The 18,818-nt window shown below is 35.2% G+C and overlaps 1 protein-coding gene across 1 annotated transcript; it reads left to right on the top strand.

The window, feature by feature from the left end:
- The first annotated feature begins 1,091 nt into the window (after positions 1 to 1,091).
- LOC101157131 (potassium voltage-gated channel subfamily A member 10-like) lies at positions 1,092 to 18,061 on the top strand. The gene is made up of 2 exons (XM_004070729.3): positions 1,092 to 1,632; positions 15,002 to 18,061. The coding sequence occupies exon 2, from the start codon at positions 15,167 to 15,169 to the stop codon at positions 16,904 to 16,906; it is 1,740 nt and encodes a 579-aa protein (XP_004070777.1). The 5' UTR covers positions 1,092 to 1,632; positions 15,002 to 15,166; the 3' UTR covers positions 16,907 to 18,061.
- Positions 18,062 to 18,818: the final 757 nt, after the last annotated feature.

Here is an 18,818-nt window from a genome sequence, read left to right as displayed (position 1 = left end):
GGGGGCAATTCTAGTTTATAAACCAGAAAATACATAAAAACAAAGAACATTGTGGGGAAAAAAAGACAAAATCTAAAACATGGTGGCTACAAATCTACCAAATAATGCAACAATGCCTTTAATTTACTGTTTTTTTTAGACCAAATAGATTAAGAGAAACAAGAATTGGAATATACTTTATAAGATAAGCCAACCACACATGCAGAAAATTTGGATTTGCAAAATAGAATGACTTATTCAAAAGTAATATCTACTTCCCATTATCTCTTTAATATTTCCAAAAGGCCATACCTCTGCTAGCCTGCAGAGGGACACCTCCCCATGTTTTTCAGTTCTCCTCTTGTTAGTCGGTCAGCCTGAAACCAGAAAAAGATCTCTAAAAAAACCTGTGGCTCTCTTCATTATTCAGGGTCATAAATCCAAAAATAGATACATTACAAAGGTGTTTAGTACCTCATCAACACGACACAGAGAATCATCTCATAGTATGAACAGCATCCATTTCGTTTTTCATGGAAAATACATCAAAACTTCTCCAAAGAAAGTTTTAGCAGGTATTAATAGAAAAACGGCGAGAACAATTATTCTAACCATCATTGGATCGTATACTGTTATGTTACATAATCACACATAACCACACAGTCCTGTTGCTTCAGTATTTTTAATATAACACGCATTTTTCTTGCATTCCTTTTTGTCTGTCAATTGCGTATAAACAGAGATCAGATTACGAGTAGTTGATGTTCAAGGAACTGTAGTTTGAAAGAAATTGATCAAATTGATCTTCACATGAAAAATATAACATTAATCACTTAAACAAAAACACTTTGAAAAGTATTTTGACAAATAAAACAGAAAGCAGGTTTCTGTTAGTTTTTACTGTAAAAAAAAAAAGAACAATTCTACAATCAAAAGTTCCACCACTGTTTAATTGTAATCACTATGAAAAAACAGTTTCAGATGAACAATTCAAAAATCATTTTAGATTAAGATTAGACAAATTAATTGAGGTTAATTCAAATCGTGTTAGGTGGAACATTTAACTAAATTTTAAATGTGCACTCACTTTTGTTGATTTGCTTTACATTTAACAAATGGACATACAATAGCTGTCATATTCTGGAGATTGTTTTCTGTTATCACTGCTTTTTTACTGACTTAAACAACAAAAGCTTTCAAATACAACAAAAAAACAACAACAAAATCAGATTCAGTAAATGACAGGTGCGCAAAACCTTTTTTTCTGCACAGGGATGATTCATTCAAGAGGGGAGAAAAAGGGACAGACAGATGTTTCTCTCTCTCGCCCTGACTCCCTGTCCCTCTCTCTTTCCCCCTCCCCTTGTGATAATGACACAGCTTTGGTTGAAGGACGGAGTAAAGCAGGGATTTTGCAAAAGAATTGGCCAAATTAAACAGAACCATGGTGTTATGTCACTCACATCTGGCCCCTGTGGGCGGATTGGCCATTGACGCCAGCCTTGCCGGCTGTCAGCCGGGTCAGCCTGTGTGTGGCAGGAAAGACATCATGGCCGGGCGCTCCATAGACTACCCATGCCTCCGGCAGGGCCCGGAGGTCCTAACATTTACAAACATGCACTGAGGTTGCCAGGATTCTCTGTGCTCCTGAAGGTAAGCTGGTTTGCTCTTTCTACCAACAGCTTCAACAGGTTCATGTGTGAGGATACTGTTTGGTATTTTCATCTTCTGACCTACTGTTAAAAGATCTTTAAGAACAGCAAATGCAAAGGTTAAATAAAGAACAGATATAAACTAACAAATATGTGTGTGCTTTTTTTTACAAGCAAATCTCATAAAAATCTTTGTCAAGTTTTTGTTCCAACTTAAAAAGTTTCTCTTTTCTTTAAGAGCTGGCTATTTCATACTTTCCACTTAACTTTTGGATTTTGCCTTACTGTGAATATCTAGACTTGTTGTTTTTTGGCCTAATTTCTTTATTTTCTTTTTTTTTTTAAAGAAGGTAATTACATTTAATATGTGTATATACATGTATAGAGTATATACATGGTACAATATGTCTTATATAAGTAAATCTTAAATAAATCATATATTTAAATATTATGTGTTTGAGGTTTGTTTTACAAATTATGAAGAAGCCCCAAGAACCCTATAGGATAAATCAGGAACAAACACATTGGATAGATGGATGTTCATATCAAATGTAGTGATATATGTTTCTGTGCTTTTGCCACATCACCTACTTTAAAGTGTCTGTTTTACCACAAACAATACATCTAACACTGAATGTATGTATTTTCTGCATCATTATGGCCCGCAGCAATCACAGACTGCAAGGACCATATATTGTAACTGCTACGAGGGTTATTTGCATTTGCATTTTCTTCTGTACTTTTTTGTTTTTGTAAGTTAGGAGTGGATGTTCAAAGGAGATATTTAGAATACACCGTTTAAATGTGTGTTTTAAATGATATACTAAGTATTCTTTTTTTAAATAAAAGCAAATCTAAAAAAGCTGAACAAACAAACTAACTAACTAAAGCTAACTTATCAATGTCTGGTTTTCCTTCTTGAATATAAAGTTCATTTAATTTTCCCATTAATTGAATTAACAAAAGTTGATCAAATTACTGAATTCCAGATATTTTTAATGAATATTTTATGAATAAATCTTACGACTATTGTAAAAATGTTGGCCTAATTACTGAACAGTAAACAGTTATATGATTTTTACTTTTTAGGAAAGCTGAAAATATATTTTTCACTTAAGAGTGTTCTAACATATTACACTAATATAGCAGATATTGCTGAAACATTGGTGCACATGTGACAGCATGAAGAACACATAACATAAAAGTTGTTAAAATGACCCATTATTTTCCAAAATATCACAAACTGAGAGGTTAAGTCGTCTAAAAAGTTTCTGAAAAGCATTGAAACAAAACAAAGACTGCAATAATTCCTGACATGTCCATGTTAAATTGCTAAATGCTATATTTGATAATAATAAAACGAGAATGCCACAAAACAGCTCTAAATAAATAAAATGAAATAATAAATAAAAATAGATGACTAATTAGTCCCAAAAATTTCTCAGACCTGCATTTTTATATATATTATATTAAGATCCTAAAATTAGTTTACATTTTAAAAAATGGTTAAGAACAGTTGTTAGATTTAGCAATGTTTTTAATTTGAGGCCAACATTATTTTAAAGTGGAACTTATAGGTAAGTTTTCTTGAACTGAGTACTATTAAAAAAGCTCAATGGAATGGCTGCTAAATTAATATTTGGTCATTCTCCTTCAGTTACGCTCAAGTTAGCTTTGAGACATTTCTTTGACTTTGTCCATTTTTAACAAACAGGAAAATGCCACATAAATCTATAAAAGTTTAACAATTTTTTACTTGTGAGTGGAATTATCAACAGGAAAAAAAATTGTATTTCAGGTGTTTGAGATCATACCTGAACTCTGACCATCTTCTTGCTGTGATTCTCTTGACTGTGTTGCTCCAGATTTTAATGTTACAAGCTGTAACTCTATTGGCCATGTAGTTTAAGAAGCTACTCTATCATTGTTGGTTTTGGTTGTGTCACCGAAAAAAATAGGTGTAAAAATATGAGGCTGTTTTATTCCAGTGCGTAACATTCAGTTGATCTTTAACATTTTGCCTATTTTCCAAAGCTTCTGATCAAGCAGAATCTAGTTAGTTAAGGTAACACAATTGACAGAGAGTGAACCTATCCGTTTCCATCATAGCAGGCTATTACTGTCAATGAAGTGATTCCCCTTCCAAAACAAGGAGGGCAATCTGATTTAACGGATTAATGAGGCCGTTACTGTTGATTAGACTTTACATGGTAAATGGGATGTAAACAACAGGCAGAACCCAGAGGTCAGAATCACCCAATGAATAAACAAAAAGTCAACAAACAGATGTGCAAAACTCAGTTTCATTGCATACAAAGTACAACTGTCGCCAATTTTTAATATCTTAAAAAAATATCAACTGTCTTCATTGTTTAAACATTGTCCGTTTGTGGATTTGTAGCATGTCCTTTGAGAACCAGTTCACTTATGTTTTTTCTGTGAATGGATGTGGAATCACACTTCCATATGCACAATAACTTTTGGAATCGAGTGTTGGCTCTTGTGCGTGTTTATGCATGTCAATTGCTGGCTTTACTCAGGATCTATTTGTAATAAATACTCAGGACAGATGGGCATATTACATTTTTTTTTGTTTTCAATGTTTTGACTGTTTAACAAAAGGGGCTTTCTATAAATGAAGTAATGTATCAGTTAATACAACAGTTTTGTTACACAATTCTTTTAAGAAAGGATTTTCTAGTTAATACGTAATGAGATCCAGAGTTTCAACAGTAGCAGAGTTTTGACAATAGCCGTATGGTCATGTTTGTGTGGTTAAGTGACAGACTGGTCTATCAGTTTTTACAGCAAAGGTTGAGATAGTTAATTTGATGATCATACTGGAATATCTACCTTACACCGTGAATAACGAAAGGGTGTGTGCCTCCAATCTCCCACCCTTCCATCCTTCTTTTAGGTCCCCTTCCTAACAATGTTTCTACGATAGTTGCATCACACCGGGTGGTTAAAAGCTTGAATTTTACAGAAGAGCTCCACTTTACAGAATAATAATGACAACAGCCTACAACCCTAAAGTGTAAGCAACTGCAGCTTCTTGCGTAGTTTTAATCACCCAAGATCAACTTCAACAACAAACTTAGAATTTGTGTTTCAAAATTGTTTTTTCTGGTGGTGTAATCTAAGGAATAGCTTAAAATGCTACAGAGCTACCTGTGCCTGAAAAATTATGAATAATTCACAGTTACAAGAAACTTTCTCAATGACCAAGAAATAGATCAACAATTGAAAGCTGTGTGTAGTAGAATTTGGTTAAAGAGTCACTTTGATGAAAATCGCACTTTTGGTGTTTTTAACATGTTCCTCTGTCATTTTTCTGATGATGAAAGACATATAGAAAGAAAATTAAGCTCAAAATGATTTTCTGAGGATCTCCTCAATCAAATATTTGTAAAAAGGTCATTTAAAAAAAAAAAAACGTTGATTTTTGACATGGAAAATACAATGGGTGGGACACAAGGTCCCTGTTTTAAGCTCTCATGCAACAGGGAAGAGAAGGAGAGGCAGAATTCTACTGTGTCAATTCCAATTCAAATAATTGCTGCCGCTCTGCAGAAACCATGTCCTACTAAACGACACAGGTTCCTTTGGTTTGGCTAAAAAATCACATTTAAAAGACAACTGGGAACGCTTTGAAAATCGATCAAAAGATGATTGGAGTGGGACCTTAAACCTAAAGACCTGTTGCTCCTGTTGTTCCTACAGGTGTTCCAACTTTTGATTATTCACTGTCTGTTACAGTACAGATGAAAGAGGTGCTGGAACACGCTGTGATACTTTACCCTCTTGAGTTTTGGATGAACAGGTTTTGTACAGCTTAATGTAGAGTTTCAAAAATGGCAAGAAATAAAGCAACTAACTATGAAAGAGAGAGAGACCATTATTAAGCTGGAAAATGTACAGTGAGTACGGTAAGGCAATGGGACAGCAGCCACAGGTTTTTTGCATATAATGAAAAGACAGTCAGAAAAGGAGGCAAACTGACAGGAAGAGCTCTGCCAGACCAGTAACAACTGAATCAGGGGAAAAGGTTCTGAGAGTTTACAGCTGCATGATCACAGGACCACAGCGTCAGAAAAAGCCATTTGCAGTGAAGACTTTGACCTGCAGGGTCGACACATGAAGTTGTTGCATGAACGGCATTGCTTGGACTTCTGACAAAAGAAAAAAAAAAGTCAGACAAATGTACCAAAGTTCATAATGTAGAATCTGTGTCAAAAAGTTAAAAAAAAGTTTAAAAAAAGTTTTTAAAAAAGCAGGTTTTGAAGGTTGCAGATATAAACCAATTTAAAAAAAAAAAGAAGAAGATTGTAAAAATCCAGATGTAGTTATTGGTTTTGTATAATTTGTCTATCCTGATTTAAACGCGCCTCACACGTCCTACAAACGGAAGAGTAGATCAACACACATTCCTGCTTTGCATCTGCATCCTACTCTCGAGGTTTAACGACTGGTACCTCAGTGAAAAAGATAGGATTGTATTTTTCTTTTGCGAAGGCTTTTTGTTCCTTGCCGCTTGGGGATGTCACTTCTTCTAAAATCTTGTGGGTCTTAGAAAATAATAATTCAGTGAAATATCGAGATACTCGCTGTGGCATGCATCTTATTTCAGCATCTTACTTTTCTTTTAATATTCTGACAAAGTTTTTTCTAAGTTACACTCTTTGAAAAATGGTGAAATATTCTCTTTATGATACTGTGTTGGAATGTATCCCGATATATATTGCATTATGACATGTTTATCATGAAACATATCATGTTGCCAGATTTTTGCCAATACATACCCTTATATTATAGTGTGAGAATGTGGGGGGATTTGTTTACCAAGAACACAGCAAAGCAGTAGACAAAAGCATTTATTACATCTGTGGTCAGGAATTGTGGTTAAGTTTTCCAGGCAAAGTCGTAAGGCCATTCAGAACTTTGAACTCCTTTGTAAGTTCATGCTCCTGTCCTGCTGTAGTTTGCCCATATTCTTATTCAAAATGCTCCACAGGAAGTTTTTAATTTATCAGGAAAAGATTTTGGCTGACCTTTGCTGTTGTTGTTGTCAATCTATGCATGTGTGTCCTGTCAAAAAGCCACGGGAGGATTTTGGTCCCAGCTGCTGTGCACTGAGACTTGGCCTGACGCCTGCAGACACACTCATGTCAACATCAGCAGCTTACATCTTATGAATGCCTTGCAGGGCTAACATGCAAACAAACCATTCTGCTCCAGCAAGACATAGTAAGTCAGAAGACATACTATTTACAAAAATAGTTAGTTGATGTCTTCCAGCAGTTCAACACCTTTTCATATACGGGTTGTGTGTATGGATCAAACAAACATTTCTGTGTTAAACATGGGTATCTCATCACTACATTTCTGAGATTTAATTCATTTTTCAAGGCTGAGCTGTGGATAATATTTATTTAGCTTGAGATTGTCTTCTTTGAATATGTGTAAACATCCCGAATAAATCACAAAATGTTAAACAATCTGTTACTCATTCACCAAGAGTAAACATCAAATTGAATTTTATACATAAAACTAAGATTATTAAAAACAAAACTGTAACATTATAATGAATTCAGCATAAGTTATAGGAAAGATACAGTAAAAAGCCTGAAAAGTCCAATCTCCAGGAAAGACAGTGTGCAGAGAGCCGTTTAGGTCTTGTCTCAACAATTTTCCAACTGTCGTCCTGATTGTGCGACACAAAAAACTGCTAACAACATTAACCCACTGCAGATGATGCAAATCCAGTTATGATGTGCAACACTGGACAAAAAGAAATACTGATTCCTTTTCATTTTAATAATACTGAGACAAACACATGCTCACCCTCATACACTAAATACAGTAGGTACACATACTGAAGGCCAGTAAACATCCGCTTCCCGTTTATTTTTAACTCTGCGTTTGGCTCAGATTATTCAAACTGCATTAACAAATGGGCATTAGTAATTCACATTACAGTTGGTGATTTAAAAGCTCCAAAAGGGAAAAGGTTATTTAAAAATCTGTCACTTGGAAAATAAATGCATGAAAGCAACAGCAGGATTTTCTGATTCGCTCTGCGTTACAGTCTGAAAATATTTTCAGAACTCTTTTTTTTTATTCCATAAATACTTAATACACATTCAATGTGTGAATTATCTGTGGTTATGGATCTCTGTGTGTATGCATAGTGTGCCAATCAACACAATTGCTGTCAAATGTAGCACCCAGAAAAAAAAAACCCACAGACATGTGGATAGGAACTTTATCAAATAATTAAATATGAAAGAAAAAAAAAAACTTAAACCCAAACCAAGAGGATGAAGACACAGGGACATGTCAGTACGCAACGGAAATCTATCGTCCTAATTTTACTATAAATGAATTGACAAATGAAACCTGGTGTGATCGTGTCAGGAGAAACCATTTAAAAGACAATTTGAACACAAGGCAGGACTTCCACATATAAACCAAAAAAACAGAAGCAAAAAAGAAAAAAAACATTAAATCTAAGACCAAATGAAAGCATATTAGCCCATGTTTCAACAATTTAATCAGTAATCCTATTGGATTAAAAAAATCTTGATCTACCTTTTATATGTGACCAAAATGTCTCTCTAAATTTAGAAATTATGTATAAAATAAAATGCTCCAGACATCCAAACAAAAAGAAACAAATATAAACTTAAAAAAAATCATTTACACCACAGAAATCAACAAAATTAAAAGTTTTTTTAGGTATTTAGCATGTTTATATCTCTCTCTAAAGCATTAACCAGTTTTAAGTTTCATTTTTATTTAAATGTAACTTGACTAGAATTTAGACAAAGGCGTTAAAGAAAAGTCTAAATTAATATTTATTCAGCGGACAACTGCAAAAGACAATTAATATCCCCGCAAAATCCATTTACAGACAGAACTAAAGGTAGTGTTTATGTATAACTAAAAAAACTTTATGCAACTTGTGGAAAAAACTCTTTGTAGATGAACTGTGTAATGACATGTTTTGTATGAATTACCTTAATGTATAACAGGAGAAAACTGTTTCTGAGATACATAGAGGTCACAGCATGTGCTCTAGTTTTTTTTAAATAATTTTCTTTAACTGGTGGACACACATTTTTGTTGTTGTTGTTTTCCTCAATCTACTTATAAAAGTAGATTAAGAAAAAAACATTTAAATAATACATTGTGCGGATGACACATTTTGACAAAATAGTATCTCTGAACTAATATGTATTTGTATGAAAAAATGTTGTTGTTTTTTTGCACAGTTTTAGTCTTATTGTCATATTAAACAAAAAGACAGGTTGTGGGCTTAGGTTAGGTTTGTTTATGTTTGTCTTTTTTGCATTTTTCTTTCATGTATTCATCTGTTATGACACTGCAGTATCTGTGTTGATCCGTTGGAAAGATCCTTCGGCTTATGGCACTGAGCTGCCCAGCCCGCATTAATCTGCTTAATAGAAACAAAAATTTGATTCACCAGAGCCTGCAATTCCTATTAACACATTCCCTTTGTCTGACACCACAAAAAATAACAATGGGTCTGGCCTCATTGTGCCTTTAAGCGGGAGATCCATTTAGTTCCAGCAACAAAACTGCATGAACATCTGAATGCTGAGTTGTCATGACTGCTGCTCTTCAGAATATGATTAATAAAATCCCTGCCAACTAAAAGATAATCATGATATATTTATTTTCATAAGTTTATTTGATCAGGAACTCAGAATATATGCTTTCTAATGGTGAGAAAAAACAATAAATATATACTTCACATAATGTCACAGAACACAATGCCACTACAGTGCTTTTTCCAGACATATATTAAAAATACACAGTATGCATTCAATTTATCAGATATATTTGACCATAATATCAAAGTAAGTTTGTGCAAAAGGTTTGACTTGAGATGGAACATCTGTTGCGTTTGCACACATATAATAAAGCCACAGATTAACTACATTGCACTCTTCTGCATGCATTAGCACATATCAGTCGAAGATCACTTTATTGTTGCTAACAGGAACATTTTAATCTGTGCTCAGAGCATGACTTTTCAATGTTTGTGAGGATTAGGGCATTAAATGTCAGATGAGATTTCATCACATGGGTTTCTACCAGCCTGACTGTGTGTATTCTTAGATAAATAACTGCATCACTGAAAGCAGGCATGTGACATTTCTGTCTTGTTATGAAACAAATCAAGGCTTTGTATAGTAATACAACTATCAAGACCCACTCTGATGAAAATCAGGTTTATGGTGTTTGAAACGTATTCTGTGTGCACATGATGAAAGACTTTTAGTAATCCTTGTGCTATCCTAGGCACTTTAACATTGGGAGTTGGGTCATCTAGACCCACTAGACAGTGCGCTGAACCTTTTTTCTTCAATAATTTGTGAACCTCACTGGTGTCCATGGATTACATGAAATCTTTCCACCTTTATCCACCTTTGTCATGGTAGGGATAACACGTCAATGTAAGGGTGGGGTCATCTAAGATAGCACAAGGGAAAATTTAGCTTAATATGTTCTGAGTATTTCTGAGTATTTTTACAAAAAAAGGCAGTTTGAAAAAACTTGTAGCTTTGATGCACCCAATTGTAGATGACCATATCCATGCACGTCTTCGTTTTCCTCGTCCGAGCTGACATCTGGCTCAACACTGCACATCTGGTCAGCTTTAATATTGTCCGCCAATTTTTTTGCACCAGTAATGCTCTTTGCATCAAGGAAGGGAAGGAGGGCGGGGTTGCTCTGTGCCAACTGTCCTGCCCCCAAATTAGAGGAACGATTTTAATGAACTACTGCCACTCTGCAGAAAACGACACATTTTAGCGTTTTGATTAAGGCTAAAAACAGCATAATCATAATTTAAGGACCACTGGGAGAATTTTTAAAATAGATCAAAAAAGGAGATTCATTAAAAAATGAATCATTAAAAGTTGCAAGTTAGCAATAAGCGCCTATGGGAGATGAACTATGGGAATATATAACGTTTTGACAAAAAAAAAAAATTATGTTTGTGTTTTTTTTGGTCAAAATGTTTCAGTAAAATAAATGTGATGGGATTTCTGAACAAATGAGCAACAAGTACCTAAGTAAGTACCAAAAAAATAGTACAATTTTTACAGAATTTACATTCAAATTACAACAATTGTGATAATTTGTTGCACAAAGCTTGTGATCATCATTCAGGTCTAGTTTACTCTCTTTGATCACATAGTTGTAGAAGGCAGATGCCAGTATCGTGTCTAATCCTTACCTGTGACAAGAACCTGTAAGTTTGATCTAAATCCCTCTTGTCACCATGTCAGGGTTGATGATTCCTTTTCTGAACAAAAGCCACTTCCTCTCCCAAGAAAAATTGAGGGTTGGAACTGGTTTGCACAAACACTGTGAGGAAGACTGTGTGCACAAACTGTTACAGTTATTTTGGGATGTAGCTTTGGCTAAAATTGTTACGAAATAGCTATTTTAACCCCCACACAAGAAAACTTTACATTTGCTTACTTTGGAGTAGATTGTTCAAGCATGCATTTGGGATGGTACAGCTTTGATTAAATACTAAAAAAAAGGGGATACCTTTTAAAAATGCACATTTATCATTTCATATATATTGTTTCTATATTTATGAATGTTGTTGTTTCTCTTTCGGCTTTTCCCATAAATAAAGTGCAACAAAAGTCAGATAAAAGTCAGATAAACAAGCATTGCAAAGTTTTTAGAAACATTTTGTTAAATATTTGTTTTCATGAGCCTGTCTTGTAAAATAAAAAAAACTTTGGGTTACTCGTGTAGCCCCGGTTCTCTGAGTGGCATGAGTGAGATGTACCACTATAAAATATGTCCTCTGCTAATTCAAACACCTTCTGAGGAATATGCAGGGGGTGTATCCCACAGTAAGACATCAAGCAATTAATTTTGATATCTCACCATGGGAAAGAAGAAGAAAAAAAAAACTTGCAGTTTTAGAATCAATTAGTAACTTGGTCTCCAAAAAAAAATGTCTGTACTTTAGCAATTGCCGGTAATGACTAACACAAAAAAGCAGTCTTCCAATTACCTTTAGTATAAAGTTATTTTCTCTGCTTATTGTGGACTAGAGTATTTAAGTGTTTAAGTGTTTACTTTTTTTATCTGGTTTAAGATAAACATTTGCTGGAATTCTTTTTTTCAGACTTCAAAGTGAAATAGCAGCCTTTATAAATGGCCTATGGGGCTGGGCACAATAACATTCAATTTAATTTACAAGTTCACGAATCAGTGCACAATTCAATATCAATTTATGTTTCAATTTTTCATTGATTCACTTTTCACACAACTAGAACTATAGACAGAATGAAGGTGAAACTTGCATTTAAAAAAATATGAAATCTTCCAATTAAATTAACTAAAGGAGTTTTGTCACCTGAGATTTTCAATTTAAGGGTTATTTGAGCTATGATTGATATCAATAAATAGGCATTAATTTTCTAAATAAAGATCAATCTGATATCAATCAACAGATTTTTGTCAACTCTACTTTACGACTTCATATAGATCATTTGTTTAACAGTAAGAAGCCTTAGGGTGTATTCAGACTGGACACATTGGGTCCGCTTTGAGTGAACCAGAGTTCGTTTTACCCGATAACCTGTAATACATTTTCAGTCTGAATACACTAGGGTACTGATAACTACGATAAACTGTAGAATATGCCAACTACTGCTTTGTGGTGGAATTTCATTAAAAAGTAAACTCCAAAATTTCTTTATCTGCAGACAGACAAGGCAAATGGAGCCTTAAGAGTTCAAATGTCCTCTTGTGTTCTGTTTTAATGATGGAACCTTTTAGAGAGTAATTTAGTCTCACTGTAATTAAAGATTCATGGTCTCTAGGTGTGCTGCTTAGAGTTTACCGTTAAAGGAGCTGTCAATAAAGAAGATGAGCTGTGAGTGAAAGGCCAGTTACTTGTAAGGAAGGGGTTTTTATGTATTTTTTAATCCAAGTGGCCTAAACTTGTTGAATTATGGTTCTTAGGTGGTTAGTTATTGGCGATCTATTGTAATACCTTAAATAAGGATAAAACATTCCCGGGTGTAGGGTAAGTGAGTCAAGCATGGAGAAATCTGAGGATCTAATCACTGTTCCAGTCTACAAAGCCTTGAGCACATCACTTAAATCACAGAGATATCTAATGACACACAATAGGAGGCGCGCATATGTCAACAGACAGCTGCACACACTACAGTAAACTAAAAGAGCAAACTGAAGGGTTTGGTTTCCACTATTTTACGTGCACTGTTTTATAAGACGGCAAATGTGTTTACCTGCTTGTGTTTGTGGATTTGACCTTTGCCACGGCTTCAGTTTCTACTCAGTGTAAGCTTATCCAGTTTCAGCCATGAAAGACAAGTCATTCCTCTCGGGGGGGAGAAGGTAGCAAAAAGGAGCAGCAGGAGCAGAACCTGCAGTTTTGCCTCTTTTACCTGTTGCATTTTTTTCACTTTATTTTATGGTTTATTAATATCTCGAATGAAGGTAAGTTAACTGTAGCCTGGATATTTTTCTGCTATGGGCATTTTTGCACCCTTTTGTGCTGTTTCTCTAGTTCATTATGATTATTACTAATAGTTATTTAATAATGCTTTTGAAATATTTCATACAAGATATTAACAAAGTTATAGTGTCTATACATATTTAGAATTCTATAAAAACAGAATTATAAAAAAAGGATTAGAGGTGACATTTTTTAAGCATTTTAAACTCTTTTTTGCAGATGCAAAACAACCAATTTTAAATTAGGTTGACTGCATTATAAACAAATTAACACCAAGTACAGCTCAAGCAGAGATGCATTTTTGGTATAACTCTTTTGATAGGTTAAGAAGACAGAAAATCCTGAAGATCTTTAATCAGAAAAATGTACTGATTACTTCTCTTATTTAACCATAACTTCTACTTTTTCAAAATGAGTCACCATTTATCAGTATATCTAACAATAAAAACAATAATTTATTGTTACTTTCCTGCAAAAAATCGCTCTGTCCATGTACTCTTTAGAACATCCATCCAATTCTTATCCTTTCAGTCCCTTTCTTGTCTCGGTCCATTGCTCTCCCAGGTCAGTGTCACTGGCACAGGGTGACTCACCTCTGAGTCTTTAATTAAATATCTGCAGTGGCACACACTTTCTGAAACTGTGGCCATTTGTATCTAGCAAGAGATAGTGTGGAAATTAATGTCAGATGTAAATGAAAGCACAAATATTAAAACATCTACAAAAAACAAGTGGCACATTTTTAGGACAAACAAAATTGGGCTTTTATTGCACAGAGCAAACGGGAATCCTGGTCTGTGGACGGATCAAGCCTCACGCTATCACTGTACAGTCTGTTAATTATGCACTGATGTATGCACAGTCCCAGTTACCCTTCACTATCCTCCACTCCCACGTCTCTGCAATTCTTTTGTTTGGTAACAAACTAATTATGCACACTACTGGCATCCCAGAATTCTCAGAGAAATTTTCTGACTGTTGCATTATGCGTGTTGTTATTTTGGGAGTTCTCCCTGGTGTGCATATTACTGTGGCAGATAATTATATATATCAAACACAGCACTTTAGTGATTAATGTTCCCTGATAGAATGTTTGTCAAACAAGGTTCTTCTTGAACATACAAATGATTTAAATCTATTGTCATAAAAAATAAATGCATTAGAATGAGCAATTTTTTTTGGTTTGTTTTAATGAAACTTCACTATATTCAAATATATGTTTCTTTTGTGTACTTCATAAGTTCTGTAGAAAGCCTTTGACGTGGTCAAATGCATCATAAATGTAGTACACCACAGTATAATAAGAAAAAAAAGGTCTACAAATCCACTTAAATAGATATTACTGCCAAGGCTCTGATGTACAACATACACATTTTTGATGTTTAACTCCTTCTGGACATTTACTTTATTTGATATTATTTATAAAATTTAATGGTTAGCCTGTTTTTTTAAGTTATCTTATTGGCTCTTGTGGTGACTTAAAAATATCAGTTTAGCTAAATCTATCAAGATAATAATAAAAAATGAGAGATAATTGAAGTTTTTTTTCTAATGTTGTCAGGTGTGCACAACTGGTTACGTTAGAAGCAATGTGACTTCAGGGCCTGCTTCTCAGCGCTTTTTGTTTGTAGAAGAAAAAAATTCAGTTTCTTTTAACAAACTATGTTCTTATAAACTTATTTGTATTTGATTTTTCTCTGATTTTTAAACATGCATTTCTCTTAAACATTTATTTTTGACATTCTTTTCTTTGCTAGCTGTTAACTCTGAGTAGTGACAGAAACACACTGACTGTCTTTATTTTGTCTTCTTTTTTTTTCTGCAGGTAAAATATAGAAACCATCCAGGCTTTCCGTTTGACGTCTAAATTCCAGCCAAAGACTTCATGCTTTATTAAATTGCTGCTGCTACCACTCAAGCTTCATCTGTTGATTAGAGAGCTCTTCTCCTGTTTTGCTGATCCCAGGCCTTGCAAGGCTGAATTGCAGCCATGGAGGTAGCTCTAGTGAACTTCGAGAGCCTGGAGGACCTTGACGCCAGCCTTGAGGATGAGGACACCTATTCTGATAAGACCTTGGCTCTCACAGTGGACATGCCTCCTGAGCCAAACAGCCCAGACATTGATTACCTTCTCCGAGCTCCCCAGCTATCCTCCAAACCTTCCCAGTACAGCCCGATGCCATCCCATATGTGGGAATCCACCTCATCTTTACCTATTCCACAAACATATACACTGGGTATACCCCAGTCTCCAGTGTTGCTATCCCCAAGCCAAAAGGGCCGCAGTAGCTGTGCAAGCATGATTTCTAACTGGAAATTGCTATTAAGCAGTGAGGGAGTTAAGGAGAGTGAGACCATCTTCAGCCGGCTCACCAAAGAGTGCTGTGAGGACCTGTTTGTAGATAAACGAGGGCTGGATGATGGAGACCAGAAAGTCATTATCAACATAGCCGGTCTTCGTTTTGAGACACAACTCAAAACACTGGACCAGTTTCCGGAAACACTCTTAGGAGATCCTTTGAAGAGGATGGACTACTTTGACCCCATGCGGAATGAGTACTTCTTTGATCGGAATCGGCCGAGCTTTGACGGGATCTTGTATTACTACCAGTCTGGGGGAAAAATCCGAAGACCAGCTAATGTGCCGCTTGATGTGTTTGCTGATGAAATTGTGTTCTATGAGCTTGGCCAAGAAGCCCTTGAGCAGTTCAGAGAAGATGAAGGATTTATAAAAGATGTTGATATCCCTCTTCCAACTAATGAAATACATAGGCAGTTCTGGCTTCTCTTTGAGTACCCAGAGAGCTCCAATGCCGCTCGTGGTGTAGCTCTGGTGTCCGTCCTGGTCATTGTGATATCCATTATTATATTTTGCATGGAAACACTTCCAGAGTTCAGAGATGATTCTGATAGAGTTGTGGCCACCCCTGTAAAACCTGTCAACCAGTCCAGCAGTTTCCCCTCTGCTTCTTTTCCTGGTGTAAAGCTCACAACCTTTTCTGACCCTTTCTTTTTCATTGAGACTGCCTGTATTGTCTGGTTTGCCTTTGAGCTGTGTGTTAGATTTGTGGCCTGTCCCAGTAAAAGTGAGTTTTTCCACAATATCATGAACATTATCGACATCATATCCATCATCCCTTACTTTGTGACTGTTATCACAGAAACATTCACGACGCCACAAGAGAGTTCTGGACAGAACATGTCTTTGGCTATTCTGCGTATAATCCGATTGGTCAGAGTGTTTCGTATTTTCAAACTCTCACGCCATTCTAAGGGGCTTCAGATCTTGGGGCAGACTTTAAAAGCCAGTATGCGTGAGCTTGGTTTGCTCATCTTCTTCCTATTCATTGGAGTGATCCTCTTCTCTAGTGCTATTTACTTTGCTGAAGTTGATGAGCCTAGCACGCAGTTTGTTAGCATTCCTGACGGCTTCTGGTGGGCTGTGGTCACCATGACTACTGTAGGCTACGGAGACATGTGTCCCATTACTGTGGCGGGTAAGATTGTTGGCACCTTGTGTGCAATAGCAGGTGTATTGACGATAGCGTTGCCTGTTCCTGTCATTGTTTCAAACTTCAACTACTTCTACCACAGAGAGACGGAAGCAGAGGACAAGCTTCCCATGGCAGAAGCTCTTGAGCAAGCAATGAAGGCTGAAGCAATCAGCAAACAGGCCAGCAACACTTCACTCAATCTAGCCAATGGCATTTGGCAGATTAAAGGAAACTAACTGTGGAAGAAAAAATTGAAGAAAATGAAAAAATGAACATTTAGTCTTTTAGTCACCTCAGATGAAGAATTCTTGTGATTAAAATTTCATTATTCCTGTGGAAATGTATGTTTTATATTGACAACGGGCTGCACTACTTGTATGATAAATCAGAAAAGATCATATGGTTGAGGACTCTGTACTTCTGTGAACAATTTTGTATTCACCTGTTATCAATTGTTCATACCTCAAGCAAATTCTGACTTGAAGTTACAATCAAGCATCAAGATTATTTTTTTTGACTGGGAACTGACAAAGGCGTCTCGCAGAAGATTTTACAAAGAGGCATCATGATTCTTTAATTGTACTAACATCTAAGACAACATATTCAAAATTTACCAAGGTGTATATGTTTTCCAGCTTGACTGTATATTTATTACACATATCATATGTCAAAGTATTTTCTTTGTTCTTTGGCTCTACTGTTATTCTCTTGATATTTAAATGTTTATTGTCAGATTTGGTCAAACGTAAATGAAACAGTAAAATTCAGAACATGTAAATTATTGATACAACATTATCTACTTACTCATTTTTGAACCTATGAAAATGGGTCTTCTCTTCTGGTGTTGTCTAACAAATCTTTAGCTTGACAGATTTGACATTTTTGTGACAGACCACAGCTCGTTGAAAGCTGATTTACCCACTGTGTGGGTGCAGCACAAACATCTGAAACATTGGCCAAAGAAACTAACATTCAAATGTGACAGATGTAGATTTCTATTTAACTTCCACAAAAAAAAAATGTTTTGATGCTTCTGGTCGGATGTCTGTACAAGGTTTCCCATTCCTAACAGAAAAAGTCAGGTCTGCATAAAAACATTTCTAAAAATATTTGATTTTCTGGTTATGTCATGACTTATAACTAGTGGTATTGGACTCTTGTTGCTATTTCATAAATAAATTATAGCATTATTGTATTTTGTCCTCTTATTCATTGCAACAAGTATTGGGGTGGCCTGTGTTGCAAATCAATAATGAAAACAATGATATTAATAAATAATAATAGTTATTTATTAGTGTAAATGAGAACACCCAAGGATACTGCACTGGATAAAAATATACTCTTGGCAAAAGATAAAAATATGTCACAAAATCAAAACTAAAAAAAAAAAAGTACAAAGAGATAAAGACTTTGAAAAGATGATAAGAACCCATGGAGGGGAAGTCATACTGAGTAGTGACTATTATGGGAACTGACCCAATAAGTGTGACGTCACCCATATAAGGACTTGCTTTGGGTTAAAGCAAAATGAAGTAAATTCAATCCCTATTTTTATCACAATACCAAACTTCATCAGTAAGCAGTGATCACGTCAGTCTGAGTAAACGTTTCTATGTCAACCACTCTATTCAATCAGGAGTGAGCTTGATGGAACTCCACACCCCTTTTTTTGAAAGTGGGCTCTAGGGAGAATCTGTCAATCAAACGTTTAGAGCGTTCGACCACATACTTTTATTGAGGCATCTGATTGGTCAGTTCATAATTTTTGTTACAGAAAGAAAACTATCATGAAGAAAATAGGATAATGCCGGGATAGTCTCTGGCAACCCCGTGACCCCGAAAGGGAATAAACGGTAAAGAAGATGAATGAATGAATGAATGAATGAATGAATGAATGAATGAATGAATGAATGAATGAATGAATGAATGAATGAATGAATGAATGAATGAATGAATGAGTTTTAGAGAAGTTTTAAAAAGTGACAAACATCGTGCTTAGGTTTGTTTTGTTTTTCAGAAGCATTTATAAAGTATGCTTCAAAAATGTTCAGTTTATAGTAAGTCCTCTCCATTTGAAACACAATTTACATTTGTGTTTTGCTTCAGTAAAGATTTTAGATTAGAATAAAAACTGGACAGTTACAAAAA

This window comes from Oryzias latipes, chromosome 7 (assembly GCF_002234675.1).
Source record: "Oryzias latipes chromosome 7, ASM223467v1".
Lineage (NCBI taxonomy): Eukaryota > Metazoa > Chordata > Actinopteri > Beloniformes > Adrianichthyidae > Oryzias > Oryzias latipes.
This window is presented reverse-complemented; position numbering and strand designations above follow the sequence as displayed.